The 20360-nt window shown below is 47.5% G+C and overlaps 10 protein-coding genes across 10 annotated transcripts; 5 read left to right on the top strand and 5 right to left on the bottom strand.

The window, feature by feature from the left end:
- Nucleotides 1–92: 92 nt before the first annotated feature.
- ASPZODRAFT_20632 (hypothetical protein) lies at nt 93–970 on the top strand (the record flags this gene model as incomplete). Its single annotated transcript, XM_022727630.1, has 2 exons — nt 93–202; nt 268–970. The coding sequence occupies 2 exons, from the start codon at nt 93–95 to the stop codon at nt 968–970; spliced, it is 813 nt and encodes a 270-aa protein (XP_022576819.1).
- A 439-nt stretch (nt 971–1409) lies between these two features.
- ASPZODRAFT_125791 (hypothetical protein) lies at nt 1410–2315 on the bottom strand (the record flags this gene model as incomplete). Its single annotated transcript, XM_022721441.1, has 2 exons — nt 1410–2095; nt 2146–2315. Coding segments are annotated over 2 exons (821 nt in total), but the record flags the coding sequence as incomplete, so codon positions are not given.
- Nucleotides 2316–2749: 434 nt separating this feature from the next.
- On the top strand, nt 2750–3708 carry ASPZODRAFT_155407 (hypothetical protein; the record flags this gene model as incomplete). Its single annotated transcript, XM_022726208.1, has 2 exons — nt 2750–2783; nt 2828–3708. The coding sequence occupies 2 exons, from the start codon at nt 2750–2752 to the stop codon at nt 3706–3708; spliced, it is 915 nt and encodes a 304-aa protein (XP_022576817.1).
- A 2525-nt stretch (nt 3709–6233) lies between these two features.
- On the top strand, nt 6234–7648 carry ASPZODRAFT_170261 (hypothetical protein). The gene is made up of 4 exons (XM_022726934.1): nt 6234–6654; nt 6717–6931; nt 6991–7218; nt 7279–7648. The coding sequence occupies exons 1-4, from the start codon at nt 6309–6311 to the stop codon at nt 7522–7524; spliced, it is 1035 nt and encodes a 344-aa protein (XP_022576816.1). The 5' UTR covers nt 6234–6308; the 3' UTR covers nt 7525–7648.
- ASPZODRAFT_147608 (hypothetical protein) lies at nt 7629–8361 on the bottom strand (the record flags this gene model as incomplete). Its single annotated transcript, XM_022725277.1, has 2 exons — nt 7629–7947; nt 8117–8361. 2 exons carry the CDS (start codon nt 8359–8361, stop codon nt 7629–7631), a joined length of 564 nt encoding a protein of 187 aa, XP_022576815.1.
- Nucleotides 8362–10201: 1840 nt separating this feature from the next.
- Nucleotides 10202–12165, top strand: ASPZODRAFT_155405 (hypothetical protein; the record flags this gene model as incomplete). Its single annotated transcript, XM_022726207.1, has 5 exons — nt 10202–10229; nt 11038–11128; nt 11202–11488; nt 11550–11696; nt 11849–12165. 5 exons carry the CDS (start codon nt 10202–10204, stop codon nt 12163–12165), a joined length of 870 nt encoding a protein of 289 aa, XP_022576814.1.
- A 370-nt stretch (nt 12166–12535) lies between these two features.
- Nucleotides 12536–13098, bottom strand: ASPZODRAFT_77270 (hypothetical protein; the record flags this gene model as incomplete). Its single annotated transcript, XM_022730159.1, has 3 exons — nt 12536–12665; nt 12721–12843; nt 12893–13098. 3 exons carry the CDS (start codon nt 13096–13098, stop codon nt 12536–12538), a joined length of 459 nt encoding a protein of 152 aa, XP_022576813.1.
- Nucleotides 13099–15573: 2475 nt separating this feature from the next.
- ASPZODRAFT_125778 (hypothetical protein) lies at nt 15574–17564 on the top strand. The gene is made up of 2 exons (XM_022721440.1): nt 15574–16424; nt 16490–17564. The coding sequence occupies exons 1-2, from the start codon at nt 15603–15605 to the stop codon at nt 17507–17509; spliced, it is 1842 nt and encodes a 613-aa protein (XP_022576812.1). The 5' UTR covers nt 15574–15602; the 3' UTR covers nt 17510–17564.
- Nucleotides 17565–17973: 409 nt separating this feature from the next.
- ASPZODRAFT_147604 (hypothetical protein) lies at nt 17974–18351 on the bottom strand (the record flags this gene model as incomplete). The annotated part of the gene is made up of 1 exon (XM_022725276.1): nt 17974–18351. One exon carries the CDS (start codon nt 18349–18351, stop codon nt 17974–17976), a length of 378 nt encoding a protein of 125 aa, XP_022576811.1.
- A 366-nt stretch (nt 18352–18717) lies between these two features.
- Nucleotides 18718–20141, bottom strand: ASPZODRAFT_105474 (hypothetical protein; the record flags this gene model as incomplete). Its single annotated transcript, XM_022720900.1, has 4 exons — nt 18718–19525; nt 19597–19705; nt 19761–19899; nt 19953–20141. The coding sequence occupies 4 exons, from the start codon at nt 20139–20141 to the stop codon at nt 18718–18720; spliced, it is 1245 nt and encodes a 414-aa protein (XP_022576810.1).
- Nucleotides 20142–20360: the final 219 nt, after the last annotated feature.

Below are 20360 nucleotides of genomic sequence, written 5' to 3'. Positions count from 1 at the left end.
AAGCGGGCCAGATAGAGTCGTGGCTCGGGAGGACATCCGGGCGAACAGATAAATGATTCGGCCTGCACACTACTTTGGAGCAAAGTATAAGCATGGATTCTCCCCTCATCCCCTCATCACTGGGTTTGGAGCTCGGCGGCGACCTCATCGCCGCCGTCGTGGCTGCCACCGCTGTGGCGCCGACAGTGACGATCCTCGATCGGTAAGGCGCATAACCCTAAACCCTAAACCCTAGTTACTGGATGACCCCGCCAACTAGTTCTCTAGCGTCCTCGTCGAGAAAGCCACACTGGGGATCGCCCCGCGCGCGGGGTTCCAGAGCCACCTGCGGGCCGCCCTCGGCTCCCCGGCCCGCTTCCTGCTCTCGCGCCCGCATCGCCTGGTCTGGACCCTGTACGCGACGACGTACGCCGTGGCCAACACAACAGAAGACCTCGCCGCGGCGTCAGACCTGCCACTGTCCACCGCGGCCTCAGCAACCTTCCTCTGCACCCTGCTCGTCAACGTCCCGCTTGGGGTCCGCAAGGATCTACGCTTCGCACAGCTGTTTGGACGCGGAATCCCACCCCCCGCGGGAGGGACTGGGGCGACGGCGTCGCTGGCTCTGCTGCTACTACGCGACGCCATCACCATCTTCGGCTCCTTTACGCTGGCCCCCTGGTGTATGCACCGGGTCCCGGACTCGCTGGGCGCGACGGGCACGACAGTCGTCCTGCAATTGATGGTCCCCATGGCTTCGCAGCTGGTCGCCACCCCGGTACACTTGCTCGGGTTAGACTTCTACCACCGGCGAGATAGAGTACCCTGGGGGGACAGACTGGTTACTGTTGGGCGACACCTGGGGCCCGCTACTGCCCTCCGCTGTATGCGCATTCTCCCGGCCTTTGGGTTCGGGTGTCTGGCTAATACCGCGTTGCGGGAGTACTTCCATTCTGCATTCCACAGTCCTGCCAAGGAAGGTATTCTATAGATGTCAGAAAACTGTAGCTATATTCTGAGAATTTCTAGCGACTTTATTTGAATATTAGAGCATCCCGCATTTTTATTCCTCCATGCTGCAAGTCTTGAACACCCTAGAGATAGCTACAGGTAGGTATAAACGGCTGAGAAACATAGGAACACATCAATACGTAATATTAAGCTAGCTTTATATTCTCCTATAGGTAATAGTTTGATACTGTATCTGGCAGACCCAAATATATTGTCTAAGTAATAAGAAAGTACCAGAATTACAGTCTACTAGAATAAAGTAAACTATAGCAGCTGGTATATTAGATCTGAGTCACATGGTGGGCAAGCGGATTTTTAATCAGGCCATGTTGTATATATTATTATACTAAACTAAATATAATTTGCTAGGTAAATAGATATTCACTAGCAAAGCACTGTAGATTATAAGCCTTCTAGAAATATAATAATATAGATAAACTCTTTTAATTCGACATCACTGTTGTTCTTTACAATGAAGGCAGCGGAATGTCCCCATTTCATATTCACCACTCTTCATCAGGACATTGAATTTTGTTTGGCATAGCCAACACTCAGGGCTGTTAGTCAACTTCTCAGCCATGCTTGATAAAACGCCCAACTCCATTTCATTGGCCAGTTTAACCATCCCCCTGCTCGCCAGGGTGGCCAAAACCGACATTCCCAGGCCTCCGAATCTCTCAAGAAGCCGGAGTATCTCATCTTGCCGCATTAGCTGATACGTGTTTTCAGCAATGGTCCTGGCAACGATATCCCGCAGGCCCGTATCATGCGGCGGTATCAACGTCATCACATCTGCCACGACTTCCGCAAACACCGGCGACTGCCAATTTGAAGCCGCCCATTCCGAAAACTTGTCGGCAGCCAGAGTCTTGAGTGGAAGGATACCAAACTTGTCTGCCGCAATGTACACCTGGATGGTCATGTCGGCCGCAGCCTTGATCTGTGTGTGGTTGTCGCATTTGGGCTTGGAAATGTCTTCTGTAGCCTGCCCCGATGGAACAGTATCTTCCAACTCATCATAGTCCTGGAGGTAGAGAAAGTGCAGCACGCGTTTGATCGTCTCCGGGTCATCCTCTGGCAATGAGACGGCCTGGCTTACGGTTTCCTAGACCAGGTAAGCCCTTGAGACCAGCCGGCGATAAACAATTCACTCACCTTGAACCCGTCACTCAGGGCGCTGTGGAAGAAGTGAGACTGCATGCAGACCACGGCTCGATGAGTCTTGAAGGTGGTGCCTCCACAATGAATCTCCATGTCTGAAAATTCACCATGGGTGAGAAGGCTTCTCATAGCGTCGAGGAGGGCAGGCGGAGGTGATGACATTGTGCAATCCATATATACAGATGAATCTGATATGATTGAAAAGTAGCCTTTTCGAGCTCTCCTTATGGCCTTTATTATTATCTTTAATAATGCAGAGGCCACCATGTGGCTTGGTTGAATGCGCCTACTGCTGCGACTCGTGTTTGCATGCCTTGGCTAGGAAATACGAAGTAGATCACGAAGATTGAAACAATGATTACTTCCTCTTGCCAGTGCCTATTGTTTCTAGTATTCCTTCTGACTTCTCGTTCCCTCAGCGGCCTGGATGACGTGTGCTAAGTCAATATATCAAAGGTAGATAACTCAAAGATAGGCATCGATAAGCCATCGGAAGCTGTCCCGGTTCCCCACAACCCCTCCAAGGCTATTATAAACGGGATTTATTGACCATTTCCACTTGGTCTAATTCACAGGAATTAATATTCCACAAGCAATAATGGAGACCAAGAAGCTCTGCTTTCTAGGCTGCGGTAAGAACTTCCTGGTCATTTCATTACGCTGGCTGACAGCCAAGGCAACCTGGGCACAGCCATTCTAGATAGCCTGCTAGGCACCCCCAGCGCGACACAGCCACAAACACTCCTTTTTGCACAAATCGGAGCCTGCGTCGCAAGCACAGCTTCCGCAGAGAGACTGAGCTCCCAGTTTGCGAACCATCTGCAGACGAAGCGGCTGAATGTCTTGGCCGCAGACAAAGACAACAATCACGCCGTCGCCGGGGCTGTACAGGGCGCGGATGTGGTCCTGCTGGCATTGCCTCCTGGGGCCATTGAGGCCGCACTGACAGCGCCCGAGATACACTCAGCGCTGGCAGACAAACTGCTAATCAGTGTTGCGGCGGGTTGGACGCGCCAGCGCCTAGAAAGCGTGCTGGGTTCCTCCTCCACCGAGAGACGGCTCTGGGTAGTCCGCACGCTGCCCAATATTGCCGCGCTGGTGGGCGAGTCGCTGACTGCAGTGGAAGACGACCAGCCCGACCTGCCTGGGCCATACATGGAGATAGTCGACGGTTTATTTGGCCGCGTGGGCGCGGTGATGCATCTGCCGCCCTCGCAGATGGATGCCGTCACGGCCGTGGCAGGCTCAACGCCAGCTTTCTTTGCTGTGATTGTCGACGCGATGGTAGACGCCGCTGTCGCAGTAGGCGTGCCTCGGCCCGCGGCGCAGACGATGGTCTTCCAGGCGATGCGCGGCACGGCAGGCCTACTGCAGAGCGGGGTGCATCCCGCCCTGCTCAAGGACCAGGGAACCGCCCCAGAGGGCTGCACCATGGGGGGGTTGATGGTTCTAGAGGAGGCTGCTGTGCGTGGAAGTGTGGGCCGTGCCTTGCGTGAAGCCGTCACTGTTGCTAGAAGAATGGATGGGGTGCGCCATGTTAATGATACAAGGGAATAAAGATGCTTGGTAGCATAGTAGACTATATTCAATATATATAGCTACCCCTAGCATATTGATCTTTTATTAATTTTTCCACTTAAAACTTTTTACTAGCTGAATAATTAAGTTTTTATCTATAATAGGCTAACTGATAGAATGATCTTATATAGGTAGTAGTATTATAGGGGATAAAGGCTGGAATATAAATATAAAACTTCCCTTTAATCTATCTATATAAAGCAATTTAGCACATTCTATCTAGATAACTATTTTAAATAATGACTGTATTATTTATTACTTGGTGAGAATATAACAACCTAAATTATTCAGCATAATAATCTACCCCTTAAAACTAAAATTTATTCTTTAATATTATATAATATTAATCAAGCATAGCCTTATTAAAAACTAGTGATGATCTCTTAGCCCGTGTCTTAGTAGTTTGGTGATTCATAGATCGGCCAAGAACATACACTATAGTAGGTTAATAAATGGCTTAGATGCACTCCCCTCTTTGCCAATTAACGTGAGCTCCTTAATAAGCTCACTAATACGGCTGTTGGAAGAGAGCATCAGTCTAGTCGTGACTCGTTGATGAAGCGGCTCCAATTGGCTGATCTGCCGCGAGTCTCGTGGACTGCGCCGTGGACGGCGGCGCCACCTGATGTTTCCTCTGGTAGACGAATCGGGAGAGGAAGAGCGGCAAATGGTAGATCTGGGGTTTGACAGGATCTATCATTGGACGATCAGAAATCGGCCAGGGGCGGCAGTCAGCAAAAGGGATGGGATTACATAGGTACCCTTTAGGAACAACACCTTGGGGTATAAAAGAATTCGCATTCTTGCTCATCTCTTGGAAGTCTCAAGTTAATCCTTGAGATCTTCCTCTATGCCACAATCTCTCGGCAACCTACTATTCTTCAACACAAAAGGCCCTCAAAACAATACCTCTGGCCTCATGACTGGATACGCCTATGCCGGTCCTTTCCCCAGGGCGACCATACGCCCTGCCAGACACAAGTCTGAGCTCACTCGGCTGATCGAGAGTGAGAACAGTGAGAATGATGATGACGTTGCGGTTCCAGGGTATCTAGGTGAGCTCCTTCTATCAAGCAGGGATGCCTAAAGCATTGCTAACAGATCGGCAGAGACAGTCCCCTGCACCCGCAAACGGTATGCCAGTCGCAATCCGACTCAACTGCGTCTGATGGTAGAGCCATTCCATTTGGATGACTTGCCATACAATTCCTGGTGAACCCAACGATGCAAATCCGACCCCCACAGCGGCTTAGCAATGCCTCGCTGTTCCTCGTCTAACGGGTATCCTACAGGGTGCTCTCACACCCCTCCTGAACCCCTAGATCCAGGGACATGCTTGGATAAATGGTGGCGGTGGATGACAACTTGAGACATTACATGTAATTCTCGGCGACTAGTCTGATGGAAGGTATAATCAGGGAGTAATTCTCGACTTTCTACTATCTAGAATGACAGCTGCCTGATCATGTTCTGGATAGCCAACAACAGTTGAAGGGCACGTAACGACAAACGCCATTTCCCATGTAGCCTCTCACGACTGCCCTCTTGTGGCAACATAACATGGTGCCCTGGAGGGTGTGTAGGTCTCTTGAGGTCTTGGCCATTTTCTGTGGCGGTGGCTTTGCCAAACCGCCTCATATATTCTAGAAACTATGGATAATCACTATCGATAGGGTAAAATAGTGAAAGTTATACTATCTGAACCATGGTTATTTCCCCTATGCTGATATTATAGCATCACATGTTAAACCTTATGCATAATGAGGTGGCAAAAGAGGCTACTGGAGGGCTGAATAATATAATGAATTATAAATGGGCTCTGCCACTACAGCTAGTAACCATACATTCTCCCTTGGCTTTCCTGGCTTGATGTCCTCAATTACAGCATCATCTAGATTTAAAGCTCTCAGTATCTGTTGATCTGCTTATGATGATTCTGTTACCATTCTCAGTTCCTCAAGCCTAGCTATCAGCTAGTTACTTGATGTAAGAGTGTTACTGATAGAGCCGATTCTTCTGAGCTGATTGTACTTTCTTGATTTCCTCTTCATATGACGCCACAAGTTCCACTACTCACATGGCAGCATAGACCGAGGGAGATAAGGATGAAAGGTGGGGTTAAGTTTGGGAATAGAATTTATCTACTTCTCTCCTATATGTATGCTATTTCTAGAATTCCCACAGGATGTAGTCTTGAATAGAGTGTGTCTGTCTCATCTCGAATGGCCTGTAAGAAAGGACCAGGAATATCGATTAGATTCTATATTACTAGGAGAGAAGGCAAAAGTACTAGCAAGTACTTTCTCTCGGTTTTCTTCCGGATATTCACATTCCGTTGCTAATGCATCGTCTGTACCCACTTTGGTTTTGCCCTGACTCGCGCCGCATAATAATCCTTGCTTAGCTTAACAGTTCACCAATGGCCTCTCCTGCTGCCCTTGAATCACCACAGAACGGTGGAACAGAATACAAGGGGGGATGGGCTGATGGGCGGGGTCGATAGCCAGTGTTTTAAAAGCGGGCGACGTCGCCACATCTCTTTTGCTTCCCCAGACGCCCTTCTTCATCTTGTACCCGACATGGTCGAATCCACGCCCGAGCAGAGCAACACGCACAGTTCTCCTCCTGCCGAGGCCGATCTCAGTCCTGCTCCCTCTCCTACTGCGGACTCGGCCGTGGGGAGCGCTGGAAGCGAATCGTCCTATGGGGCATCATTGCTTTCTGAGGTCAAAAACTACAAATATGAAAATGGAAGGAGATATCATTCATACAGAGAGGGTCAATATGTGCTCCCAAATGATGAGATGGAGCAGGACCGTGAGGACCTTCTGCATCACATCCGGAGCTTATTATTTCAGGGGAGGCTCTACCATGCCCCTTTAAAGAAGGATATTTCGGCCGCTTTTGATATCGGTACAGGGACAGGTCAGATTTCCATGGACAGCCCCCATCCATCTATCATTGAGACTGACAGGAATCTGTATTAGGAATCTGGGCTATGGATTTCGCGGATGAATTCCCCAGCACCAAGGTGATAGGGACTGATCTGAGCCCTATTCAACCAGTGTGGATACCTCCAAATATCGAGTTCTTTGTCGATGATGCCGAGTCGGACTGGACCTTCAAGAAGGGATCTTTCGATTTTGTTCGTGCCTGCGACCTTGGCGGTGCTATTGCTGACTGGGCCAAACTTCTCCAGCAGGTAAGTTATCTACAAGAGTGATTTGGAACGCCGAAAAGGTCCCTTACTTCCTATTCTAGACATACGAGCATCTGAAGCCTGGCGGCTGGATCGAGCTCTTGGACTTTGCAATGGATCTTCATTCTGAAAATGGAAGTCCGGAGCAACAGGCACCACACGCAATGGAATTCTTCAGGCACTTGAAAGAGGCCAGCTCCAAGTTTAACCGCCCAATGGATGTGGCAGGGAATCACATAAACAGGCTTAAAACTGCTGGCTTTATTGATGTGGAGGAAAGGATCTACAGGGTAGTTCACTTTCATTTCCTTTACCTTTGTAAAAGAGGCATTGCGTGCTGACAGCGCTAGTTTCCTGACAACCCGTGGCCGACGGATCCTATTCTGAGGGAGGCGGGGCGATATAACCAAGAGGCGACTTCCATGGGGCTTGATTCCTATGGCACAGCTCTATTCTCCCGAGTGCTTGGATGGAACCAGGCAGAGATCACCGTCTTTCTGGCTGCCGTTCGCAAAGAGATTCAGGACGTTCGTTTTCATCTCTACGTGAATGCCCATGTTGTTTGGGGTAGGAGGCCAGAAGCCACAGGACTATAGATTACTACATTTACTCCCTCTATCACGAGTACAAATGATTCGTTTCTGGGCCTGTGGCGCTCGGATTGTTTTAATTGCCAGGCACCACTCATAACTTATTTATCCTACTTCACTATGGGACGGCAATCAAACATCTGCGTCGTCATTTCTTGGCAAGAAATAGAATGAGCCATATCGTCTGTTCCGCGGTTCCCTGGAAGGCCAGGAATGCTTACATTGGCCGCTGCATAGCCAGTCAGCAAGGTCAATGTCAAAACAAGGGTTGTACTCGCATAAAGCTTCTTCGGGCCATGATAGTAAGCATCGCGCTGGCCACCGCCTCCCAGATATGCCATATATAGCAAGGCCTCTATGACACTAATGCGCGGCGGAGCATTACCCCTGGCTGGAAGAGAGCCCTGGGTATGATAGAGGGCTGGGGATCTTTAAAGGCAAAACAAAGACGCGGCAGATACAGATGGTCTAATTGCAAGTAGATAATATCCCATAGCGACAACGGCAGTCAGCCATGTATCCTGTGATCTGACCCATTTGCCCAATTAGCATTTGACTATTGCAGACCACGCGAATGGGATAAGAATCTCCCACTTACTGAAAGCCCGTATTGCCGTTGATGTCGCTGAGGTCAGTGGACCAGGGAGTCTTGAATTCTCCTACCAGGACCGTGGTAATCCCCCTTTTCACGAGGATTATGTCTGGATAAGCATTAATGCTACAACCGATGGGGTTATCTTTGCCGGTCTGATAGTCAGTAAACTGGGGCAAATCCAGTAGCTCTGTGACTTTATTTATCTCCATCGCGATGGTATTTATCCAGCGTCCGGTGACGCTGGCCATATTGGCCACCACGTACTTTTCTCGGAGAGGAGGAATAGACACACCACCAACTGGAGGGCCTGCTCCCAGAACCTCCGCTCGAACAGAATATGCGCGGACCGATATCATAAGGTTCGGCCATTCTGTTACCTGGGTTTCATGGAGAAGCCGCTTTTCCTGCCTAGCTGCATGGGGAAGGTTATTGCTGCCGATCTGGAGATCCGGCAGGCAGGACCAGAGAATATACTAGTTGAATACCAGAAAAGGGGATGACATAGTTGGAAGTTCTGGTGAAAGGAAGAGGTGGAAAGAATCAGTAAGGCGAAAGAGTGGTGTAATATATATTACAACTACTAAATATCATCTCTTTATCTAGTCATTGTATTCACATGTTGTGAGAAGTAAATGATAGGGGACTAAAAGCCTCTATTGAAGGAAAGGGCAATAAAGAGTAATTAAACAGTGAATAGAATTAGGGCGCCATTCCATATAAAGAAAGCTATCTACCTCAAGAACAACCATTCTTAAAGAAAAGCATCCTATATGATTGAACAATCTAAGGAGCTCTATAAAATCTACTTTAGTTAATCAGAACTTATGACTGTTTAACTCAATACTTGATTATTACATTTAATTACTTAGCCTCCTGCAAATGACTTGACCGAGTTGTAAGATGAAGTTAGCTCTGAGTACTTGGTTCTGTCACTGCTTATACTATATCATCCATACTATAAGTCCTAGTCCTATGGAATGAAATATTATTTGTGACAACAATTTCACGTCAATTGATGGAGTAATTGTCCGGCTCTATACGCGGCGGCCATAGGTCCAGAGTAAGTACCTATAGATCAGCTGAATTGAGCATGCCTACAGCCATTTGTACTATGAAAGCTTAGGCCATATATATGAACCCCCTGCGAGGCGTAAAGAAGCCTTAAAGTCAGACAGGAGGGCAATAGACATGACCCTTGATATGATAACCCGTATTTCTAATGGCGCAATTCGACTTCTACACTATAAAACGCTTCGGTGTTCAAAGTTGACTTGAACGATACGTTTTACTTGAGTTACTTTGCTAATGAGATCAAAGGTAGATAAGAAACTACTACAAGCAATGTATTAGACTAGTGAGCACTAGAATATAATATTTCATCAATCCTCATCTTCCTCCTCCTCCCACTCATTCTCCTCCCAATTGTCCGGCAGGTTTATAAAGACAAAGTTACATGCTTTCCATGTTAATGGTCTTCCACTGATCATGTATGCGTCCCATATGATACTGCTCAGTCCTAGGAGGAATCTACTCATATCAAGGTAAGCAAATCTCGCCAAGTTACTTGAATATCTCCTCTTACATTTTGTCCGTCTCAGGGTTGTAGAAAATGTCCTCTAGTTCCATGCACCCCCCCCAGCCTATCTGGCGCCATGCCCTGCGTTCTTAGCCAAGACCCTTATATCTATTCTGACATCACCTACTCATGTGTCGCAATCCACTGGCGACGGATAGACTGCATTTGTGCAGGCGAGAGAACAAGGGGGACGCGTCTTCGATAGGGGGTGAAAAGCTGCTTGCCTTCACGGAACGCCCGCACAATCACATATAAAGAGCCTCCAGGCTTCGGGTCAGTGGCGCTCTGTATAAGCTCGGCGTGCGCGATATGTTTAGGGAGGATATCAAAAGCTTCCAGCTGCTGCATCGCGCGACACTCGTTACAGAAGACCTCCTTGGCGCGCTCGAGCAGCAGTTCCCGGCTTTCTGCTGTAAAGCTCTGGAGGAGCAGCCTGTAGACGACAGTTACCCACTAATATCCAAGTTCTAAAAGCCGAACAATACTCACTCATAGCCTAGTTTGATGATAACATGGTCGCCAACCTGATCTGGGCCGGCAGTAATACGGCCCTCAAAGACGACTGAGTACTGCTCACAGTACTCGCTGAGACTCTCTTTGAGCACCGTGTCAAGACGGACAGTATAATTGGCGACATGGAGCGTCTGGCCCTCGCGGTTCTTGAAGAGGGTGCCGTTGCGAAAATTCGCACAGGGAAAGTGTCGTTTGTGAAAGCTCATGGAGACAGGTAGATAATATGTATTATGACTGACTACTCAGCCAGAGTGTGAGTCTATAACTGCTTATGTCTCTGCTCATATATGGGCAGACATCTAGTGGATCGTCATAATGTGTCATAGACTAGTTATATAGGATCGTCGGCTGAATTTCGCTTCAATTCGAATCGAGTATCAAATTGGCATTGAATTTAGCGGATAATATCTCTCTAGCTATTACCTCCTAGGCAATACTTTGTACCATCTATCTCCAAGCTACACATTAGCTGTTAACTAGATCAGACCATTTCAAATGTCGACAGCACACACCGTCTCTCACAGAAAGGTTTTTGTCGTCATTCTGCAAGAAAGGGCCGAGGTAGAGGGACATCTTCCAGCCGCCATGCTTCTCCCGGATCTCGCCTTATAGCACCGAGCCATTGTTCAGAATCAGGCTACCTGGTTCTGAAAAAGGGTTGCAATCATTGCCCAGTTTGGAAGGTGTCTCTCGACCCAGTGTCAAATCCACTGGGTTCCCGGTCAATACTGACATATTCATCCTAGGCTCTATTTTTCTATCATCTTGCCCTCTTATTTCCTCTATTTCCTCAGTATCCTGCATTTTCTCTATCTGTATGAATATTCCAATATAGTATCCAAATTATTTCTTGGCCAGTCGTTGAAAGGCCGATCGGGCCTGTACACTGTCATTAAACAACTGCAGGACTGTGTCTGGCTTGCACCGTATGAACCTTTATACTTTGATATTATCCGGATGTAATGAAGGATAATAGTTTATATGAACTAACCACTACAGAAATGAGTCTCAAGAGAAAGTTATCGCGAAAAGTGTCAGACACTTTCGATTACAAAACGAACGAGACGTTCTGCTTCGTTTTCAACACCGAACATTAACTATTCGCCCCCTAATCGAAGAGCTTCAAGGCTCCGATGTCCCTCCTACTCTCATTCTGAGATACCTAGATGATGATATTCTCAATGCATCGAACAAACAACACCTTACTCGGCCAGAGGTGAAGTTGATCGCGAAAAGGGTGCTAGAAGCACTGTCTGTTTTACATGACGAAGGCTTTGTACACACTGGTGTGGTCCATCTTTCCATATTTCTCTTCTATCTAAATCTTTCTGATGGGCATGACTTTAGACATTAAACCCAGCAATGTGTTAGTCAACTGTGGTCAACAAGATGTCCGCTTTACAGATATGCAATTAGCAGATTTTGGAAGCACTGTTTACGTCGACTCTATTCATGCGCAGCGTGGTGACCCCATTAGCACGCCTATTTTTAGAAGTCCAGAAGCACACCTTTAAATGAAATGGGGTACTGTAACAGATATTTGGTCATTTGGTGCAATGGCAAGTTTGACCTTTATAACTGAAGATCTTCTGCACTCAAGATTAATGTCTATTCAATAAAACAGATTATCAGTCTCCTCTATAGAGATGGACTTCATATTTTCAAGCTGGATGTTCTTCCAGACCATGAAGACTACGATCTTAAGATCCTTCTTAAGCATCATAGATGCTTCGGACCATTTCCAGAGTCATATGAACAGATCGTGGACAAGCAAAGACTGGCGGTTCTCGTCTGGGTCATGCAGAGCAGCCCACCTGAGACCCTGCGGCCGTTTCATCTCACTACCACTCAAGAAATTTGTGAAGAGGACAAGAGCTTCGTGCTGAGGGCAATGAAGCTAGATCCTCGAAACAGACCATCAGCAAAACAACTTTTGAAAGATAAATGGTTTCATCCACCTTGATCTGGTTTGCGTGTGAATCTCGGGCTCAGTATCGGATTGTTTAATTGTGGAACATTATCATATTACTTCTTGACGCGGGCAACGTGCAATTTTCGCTCTTAGGACCTCAATATTGAACTTCAAGCCCCTCGTCTTTTGTATATCAACAAGTGGAGAAAGCTCCGTCTGACTAAGGTAATCCTTGGTTGGAAAATGCACACTCTTCCCATCTCCGTTTTCATCGAAACAAACCCCAGTGTAGTGGTCTCGAGGATCATTATCGCTCGTATGTTGGGCTTCTCTACCTATCGTTTATCTCATCTCCAGATCCTAGAGCTAAGGCGAGTAACGTCCGGTTCAATGATTTTCTAGCGGTCCATCCTTGTGATGGCTATGTGCATGTTGGAGTGGTTGTTGGCTTCACCACTGCTTCGGTTGGATTCGTTTGCGAGCATCCGTCAATGTATCCAAACAAGAAATCATCTTCAGCAGCAACGTATGCGGCACCACAGTTTGGATCACTATGCATTCCAATTAGTTTGCCATCTTAGGTGATATAATTGAGCCGGACAGTACCTCGCTCCCCCAGTCGCGTCGTTAAAATATGAGCAGATGTCGTGGGAGAAGCAATCTTGTGTATACACGTTGCCAATTGAAAATCCGGTGCATCCTTCCCCACAGCGACCATTGCATGAGTAGCTGGACGTATTAGCTATCTAGTATAAGCAGGCGAGGAAGGATAACATACTCTCCCTCGTCATCACTATTGGTCCCGTAGTTGCTCCCAACGGTTCCGACAAAGGTGCAACTCTCCCCTGCAGCATTGGTCCAGGACGCGGTGGCCTGATTGCCAACATCAAGACAGGTCACAGATCTTTTGTTTAGGGTCCGTGATGGAGAAGGGACTGCCATGGCAGAGAGAGGGAGCAAGAAAAGGAGGACGGAGAGCGCCATGTTTCTGCAATTCAATTCAGGATAGAGCGTGCGATGAGAATGCTTCGGGCAGTCACAGCGGCCTTTTATATCAGGTACTCATCTCATTCATTGAATTTGTATCATCACTGCCCTTGATGACGAAGATGACGAATCAAGCCAAATTAGGAAAAACCTCCTTCTCGGCGAAATTTTCGGCGCACTAGATATATTAAATATTAGCTTTAAATTTACTTCAACTAGAAAATGCTAGATCAGCTCACTTCACTACATAACTAGCACTTGATATCACAATTTTGGTGGGATATCATAGGATATTCCCATTATATCCTGGATCAATTATTCTACTATTTTACCAAGCTAGTAATAGTATCATGATGAGGATTGTAATGCATTATTACAATTCTTTTACTCCATCAAAAATATTTCTATACTTTATTTACTGTAAACATATGTATCTGCATCAGCCTGGACACGTTGGACCGTTCTCTTTGTTCCTGTATTTCCAGAGAGTCATAATCAATGTGCCGAGCCGAATCTCTCACGCCTATAGCCCCTTTGGTTCCACCATCACCGCCGAGGTCCCTGTCGATGTCAATGTGTGCTATCCTAGGTTTGCACGTGATAATGTCTAAGTGCTATCTAATGTGGACCCTATATGCTGGATGCCACTGCAGAGCAAGGCGGGGTTTAGCATATACTACACTCATAGCCTATTTATGCCCTTTATGAGCATCCAGTGATTAAAAGTCACTAGGAGAAGTAGTATTGTTTTAAGGATTCACTCTATGCCAATATATAAATTTTCATACTAAAATAAAAGAACTTTATAATGAATGAAATCTAGTATTAATTATAGCTTTGTAGTTGTAGACTTTTATAAATCTATGATTGCCATTAATATTATTTAGGTATAAGGAAGACTGCAGAGACACCTGGTTTAGCCGGAAGAAGGAGAGGTTTGGGTTCCAGTAAAATAAGACATATCTCGGCCTATTTAGCCATAAGCGCTCTATACTGTGCACATGGCGTTGTCTGCGTGTTTCAGCTAGTTGCTAGTCCTGGGCCTAGCCCACAGCAGATGATAGGTACAACTTAAAAAGATACCCTTGCCGAGTACGGCTTAGACTCTATCTTGCGTCCAAATCCACATTCCATCCATCTCTAGTATATAATCCATGTATCTCGATCACTACTATCCATATAAATGCTACTGTTTCTAAATGAGATATTGGTGCAGATTACTTCATAACTAACTGAGGATGCTGATTTATTTTCCCTTTCCTAAACTAACCGCCACTTCAAAGACCTCCTAGTACTATACCTTTATAAACATAACCTAGAGTGTCATGGAGGCTCAGCGTTGCTCTTTTATGCCAAGAAAGAACTAGTAGAGGGGTGAGAAGGATAATCAACCTCAAGGCGGATATGAACTAACCATATATTTACTACTAAGATGCTCTTAGATCTTAGTGCATAAGTAAATATAGATGGCGACATGGGGGTTAATGCAGCCTACTCCATGTAGGCGCATATTATTATTGTAATTCTGTAGCTAATCTACTTGTAAAAAATGGCGCGCGGGTATCATGTCATCTAGATGAGACCCGCCATTATGTGCAGCTGTAGGGAATGATCATCTACAGGTAGTGAAAATATTACTCTTCCATAGAGTAGATATAAATATAAGGGATATATATATATGTATGCCGCTTAATGGCGTACAGCTAAGGAAATAATAGAGGATAATTAAAAAAGAAAAGAAAAAACTAATATATATATCTTCATATAGTGGCTTACAATAAGTTGTGAACCTTGAGAGTACTATTTTATAATTCCTTATGTATTAATCACTTTAATATTAGACAGTTTTTACTATTATTTCCTAGATAGTAATTATGCTGACCTCAGCTCCACAAGCTGTTAGAATTTTGGGGGAGTAAGCTGCATATTTAGTATTTGGCTTGTTAAAACAGCATAGTGATTGCCTAAAGCTAACGCCCAGAATGCTCTTTGAATCTACTTGAAGGGGAACACATAAGATCACTTAGTCAAGAATTTGCTGAGTTAGAAAGATTTTAGTGATAAGAGTAGAACAAAAGTAGACACTGCTTGAAGTATTACATTTTACTTATATATCCACCTTGGGTAAGATTTATCTTAGGAGAGCAATAGATGAATACTATAGTGTACTACAGCTAAACTGTCACCCAAAGGAATAATTATATAATCTTAAATTGATGGAAACAAGTAAGCAAAAGTGAGATCATAATCATACAATAAATTTGAAAAAAAAAAAAACAGGCTACTACATTATATTGCGCCACTTGCTGATCACTCGCACATGATTAGCCAGGCGGCCAGGGTTTCCTTTTTGGGTATGCAGCGCGCAATTGCACCGAACTTTTAGGCAAGCAGTATGTCAATATAGTCAGAGCATATATAGAGACATTTCGCCATATATATAAAGACTGGTCTTAATATGCAGTTTGGGGCACCACTGTTCTTTGATCACTAAATTTCTCATGATGCAGCCTCTATTCATATCCATCGCTGCTGTAGCAGCACTCTCTGCTGCCCAAGAGCTTCCTCAGGGCTACGCCCCCATCCCAGTCCCATGCCCAACAGACCTCCAATGGGTCCGACCAGCTGTCGGTCTCAACCCGGCCGAGGCGGACTGGGTCCAAGGCAGGAAACCAGTTGTGCTTGAGGCGCTGAGGACTTATCTTGAGCGTCTTGAGCTGGCTGACTTCGATATGGGGGAATACATCGCTCGCCTGAACGACTCCCATCAGGCCCATGTGCCGATTATAGGCATGGCCATCAGCGGCGGCGGGTTTGGATCAGCGTTTACTGGCACCGGGGCGATGCGGGCCTTCGACGGGCGACTCCCAGCAGCTAATACGCAGCGCACTGGCGGACTCCTGCAGACTTTAACCTATCTCTCAGGGTTGTCCGGGGGATCATGGCCCACTGTGTCATTTACAGCTCACAACTTCCCGACGGCCGACGAGATCGTCGACTACTGGAAGCCCGAGATCGACCGGATCTACAATGTCGAGAACACCACTGCTGACGCCGCCACCGAGGTCACCATGTTTGAACAGATTGCGACCAAATTCGAGGCCGGATTCGACGTCGGGGTGTCTGACTACTTGGGGCGTGCCTATGCGTACGAGTTCATCCCCGGCGAGGAGGGCGGCCTCAACACTACGTATTCGGGGATTCGACAATTGAGCAAGTTCCTGAGCCACGAGATGCCAATGCCGATCATCCATCTAGCTGAAGTCGGCTCAGGCGATCTGGAATACGACGGCCTCTGGGTACCGCAGGCAAATCGCTCCTTGGTAACATACTCTTCCATAAAGCACATATACATCTCCATATGGGTATATGCTCATCTCTTGAATAGTTCGATGTGACGCCCTTTGAGTTTGGGGCTTGGGAGGGATCCGTCCGGGCCTTCACACCCACAGAATGGCTGGGCAACCGGTTATCCAACGGCCAGCCTGTGAACGACAGCGTGTGCGTCCGTGGATTCGACCGGGACAGCCTTATTATCGGGTCTTCCGCCGATGCTTTCAACTTCTGGTATCTTGAGGCCGTTTCCAACGACACTCTCGGGCAGTTTGCCAAGCGGGCCGTCACTCTCAGTGATCTCGACGGCATCATCGAGGGCTTTGAAGAGGTCTTTGGATTGAACCTCACCCAGAGCGCATACGCGGTCTACCCGAACCCTTTTGCCAACCTCTCCCTCTCATCCGGGGTGGCACACACTGCCCCCGAGCTCACCCTGGTAGATGGGTCTGAGACCGGCCAGACAATCCCCTTCTGGGGCCAGATCCAGCCCGCGCGCAACGTCGACTTCATCTTCGCCTGGGATGACTCCCAGGATGCGTCGCCGTATTCCTGGAACAACGGGACCAACCTGTACAACACCTACAGGGCCGCCAACGCGACGGGGCTTCCCTTCCCGGTGATCCCGCCGGTCAACACGCTGATGAACATGAATTACACCACCCACCCGGCCTTCTTTGGCTGCAATGCGAGCAGGACCACGACGGGTGACGAGCGGGCTCCAATCGTGATGTACATGGCCAACGCGCCGTACAGCGCGTATACAAACTATTCCTTCACGCAATCCGCCACCAGCCGCGAGCAGATGCAGGAGATCTTCGAGAACAGCTTCAATATTGTCACACAGGGCAATGGGACGTGGGATGCAGAATGGGCCGAGTGCATTGGCTGTGCAGTGGTGGAGAGGAGCCTCGCTCGTGTGGGCATGCAACGGACGCATCAGTGCACTCGCTGCTTCGAGCGGTACTGCTGGAACGGAGAGTTGGACGAGAGGACGCCGGCGGTGATGAATCCCTCGTTGATCTTGGATCCGAGCGAGGGCTTTGCAGAGTGGAATGCAACAAACCCGTTTTAGTAGAAATGGCAATTGAAGATATTCCTTAGGGTTTAGGGTTAGGGTTAATAAATCGATGATTCCATTGGAGATTTGTATTAGTAGACATATAATATTTCAAGACTTTTAATCGTACCTAAATAATAAATAGTTATATTCCTCACTTTATCTTGATTATTATGAATATCAGGATGGGAGCAATTTTCCGGTTTGGCTACTATAATATTAAGTATATGGTTAGTGCTACATATCTACAGTTGGTTAGCTATTTTAAATATGTTGTAAGAACTGCCCTTAATATTTATTAATCTTCTATAATAGTTAAGTATTATTCTTCCAGCTAATTTATTTCAATAATTCCAATAAAGAAGTCTGATGATAGGACAGCAACGAGCGAATTTCCTGTGCGCTGCCACAAGCCGCCTCGTATTGCAGTCAACCTTGCCTCAGCCTTGCCTGTACTGGAGAGTAGATGAGAAATAGCCTTATGATTGATCTCGGGGGTTGACTATTACCATATTCTTATTGTTCTCTACTATGGACCGATCTACTTCCACATCCGACATCCCCGAAAAGGGAGTCAAAGACAGCGAGCTTGTCCTAAGACTCGACCAACTGATCCAGATCCAGACGCAGGTATCAGCAAAAAGCAAACCACTTGCGACCGAGGTTGTCACCAATGCAATCCTTGAGTTACTTGCCATAGTTCTGGCAGCACTATTCGGCGCATTTTCGATATTGGCGTGGAAGGTCGCGGGTGCATCGAATACTCCCTCCAACGACGCAAACACACTCAGTTCCGACGCAAATGCACTCAGCCAGAGCGCGAACTGCTTGGCTGTTACCGCCAACTGGCTTGCCATCCTCCAAATATGCCAGACAGGACCTACAGTGAATTGCTTATACACCCAATCTTGAAGACTGATCACTAACTAGTAGAATGCCACCAATTCATCTGGCTGTCTCGCCATCTCCTCCGTGACTTATGATTCTCTGCCCCCCTCCGGCCTTGGTGCTGAAATCGTGTTTAACGTCACAACCGGCCTTGACCAGTTGATCCAGAGTGCGGCAGAAGACATCGCCAGCTGCTACGGGGCTGAACCGTCGACCACGGGCACGAGTCCACCAGGGGGGAGCAGCCATCAGGAATCCATTGGCATTGCAGTGGAAGACCTTGAGAATGAGAAGGTAGTCACTTGCGTGCTATCAATATTACTAGTATTCTGCGTCTATATCTTTGCTTTGAGGATTTCTAACATTTGAATCCACTCCGAAGGAAAGGTCAGCTTCTCTTGAGTAGAGAGAGCAACCCAATCCTGCGCCAGCTGAGCCTCATCCTGCTTCCACCGTTGCATCTCTTGTTGAATCCAAGGCCCCATCGCCTCTGCAGTGGCCTCAACTTCCTCCATTGGAAGACTATGAGTCCCCTTATCAATAGCAACGTGACGGACACGGCCAGAAGCCATCCCGCCATTTCCTCCAAACCCTGTCCCAGCTATCTTTGCCGCATCTGTATGCTTTCCTGACTTATAGAGCGGACTCTGCGACCCACTGATCAAAAGCGTGGACGGCCCCAGATGCGGCATCAATTTGAAGGCCGCGATGGATTCAGTCCGATACCCCTGTCTCCCGGGAACCAGCGCCTTCTGCTTTGCTCTGTTTTCTTCACTTTCTTCGCCGGGGAACTGGACTATGGTTTGTTTCCGCGGATTGATGTATGTAAGCGACATGACCTCTTGATGCTTCGTTGTTGCCAACGTCACAGCTCCGGGCTGCGCAGGTGGCGATGGATAAATCGCCGTAGGCAGCTCACGGAACACGAATTCTGTCCAGCGTTGGAATGCGCGCGGGTCCCAGTTACGGAGATTCCTGCGCAACTTCTCAGTAGCTTCTGCACGCGAGCGCCAGGTATCGCGCCTTTGGGTCGCCATGACGAGCAGCAAAAACGCCTCAGGTGTTCCGGGCTGGTCGGTGATCCAGGGCTCAATCAGTAGCAGTGAGGAGAAGAGGCTTGGATGGAAGAGAGACGCGAGGATGCTGCCGGGTGAAAATGTGTCAGTATTAAGGTCCTTTTCCATACGTGAGCGTGGTCTCAAGTAATGACTGACAGTGCGCCTGCGCCTGCGCTATGGCCGATACCCAGTATTGGCCGGGGCATCTCTGTGCGGAAATGGGATACCATATGAAGAATATCGCGGCTGTTATCACTCCAGGTCCCTGAACTTGTCAGTTTTGTCTACTGGGGCTTTTTTTTTTCTCAATCTTTACCTACAGTCGTTTCCGAGATGTTGTTCATTGAGAATGCCACTGGCGCCTTGGTTCACTGGGTCGGCCATCCAGATTGCGCGAATACGGAAGCCATCTTTCTTGGATCTCGCCAGGAGTTCTTCCCACAGAGGCTCGTATACCTCCTGGTCTGCGGTTACTCGCCAGTTTCTACATCAGAGAGAAGAGGCAAGCATACCTTGGGAAATCCAATGCCATTAGCGGCAACAACGGTCACATCGCCCGGTCGGGGGTCCAGGTTATCGATGGGAGAATATTGTTTAACACATAGTTTCAAGGGGGCATCCGGGGTAGCTGTAGCACGAGCATTGTCTCGAATGTACGCTGCATCAATGACATGTTCGGTGATATGGAAGGGAAAGCTCATGGTGTCGGATCCAGCACGACTTGGTCTCAGGGGGGGGGATAGCAAGATTTATCTGACTACGTTTGAACCAGCCAACTGTGGGGGAGATAAATAGACAATTAAAGACGAAATAGCATCGCAATTACTCGGAACGAACTAGCGTGCCAGGAAGAGTCATAGCCAGTCAAAGGAGTTCATGGAGCATTCGCTTGGCCACGACCCTAAGTGTATGACAGAGAA

Source organism: Penicilliopsis zonata (assembly GCF_001890105.1).
Source record: "Penicilliopsis zonata CBS 506.65 unplaced genomic scaffold ASPZOscaffold_33, whole genome shotgun sequence".
NCBI lineage: Eukaryota > Fungi > Ascomycota > Eurotiomycetes > Eurotiales > Aspergillaceae > Penicilliopsis > Penicilliopsis zonata.
Note: the sequence above shows the minus strand (reverse complement) of the source record. Positions and strands in the feature narration are given on the sequence as shown.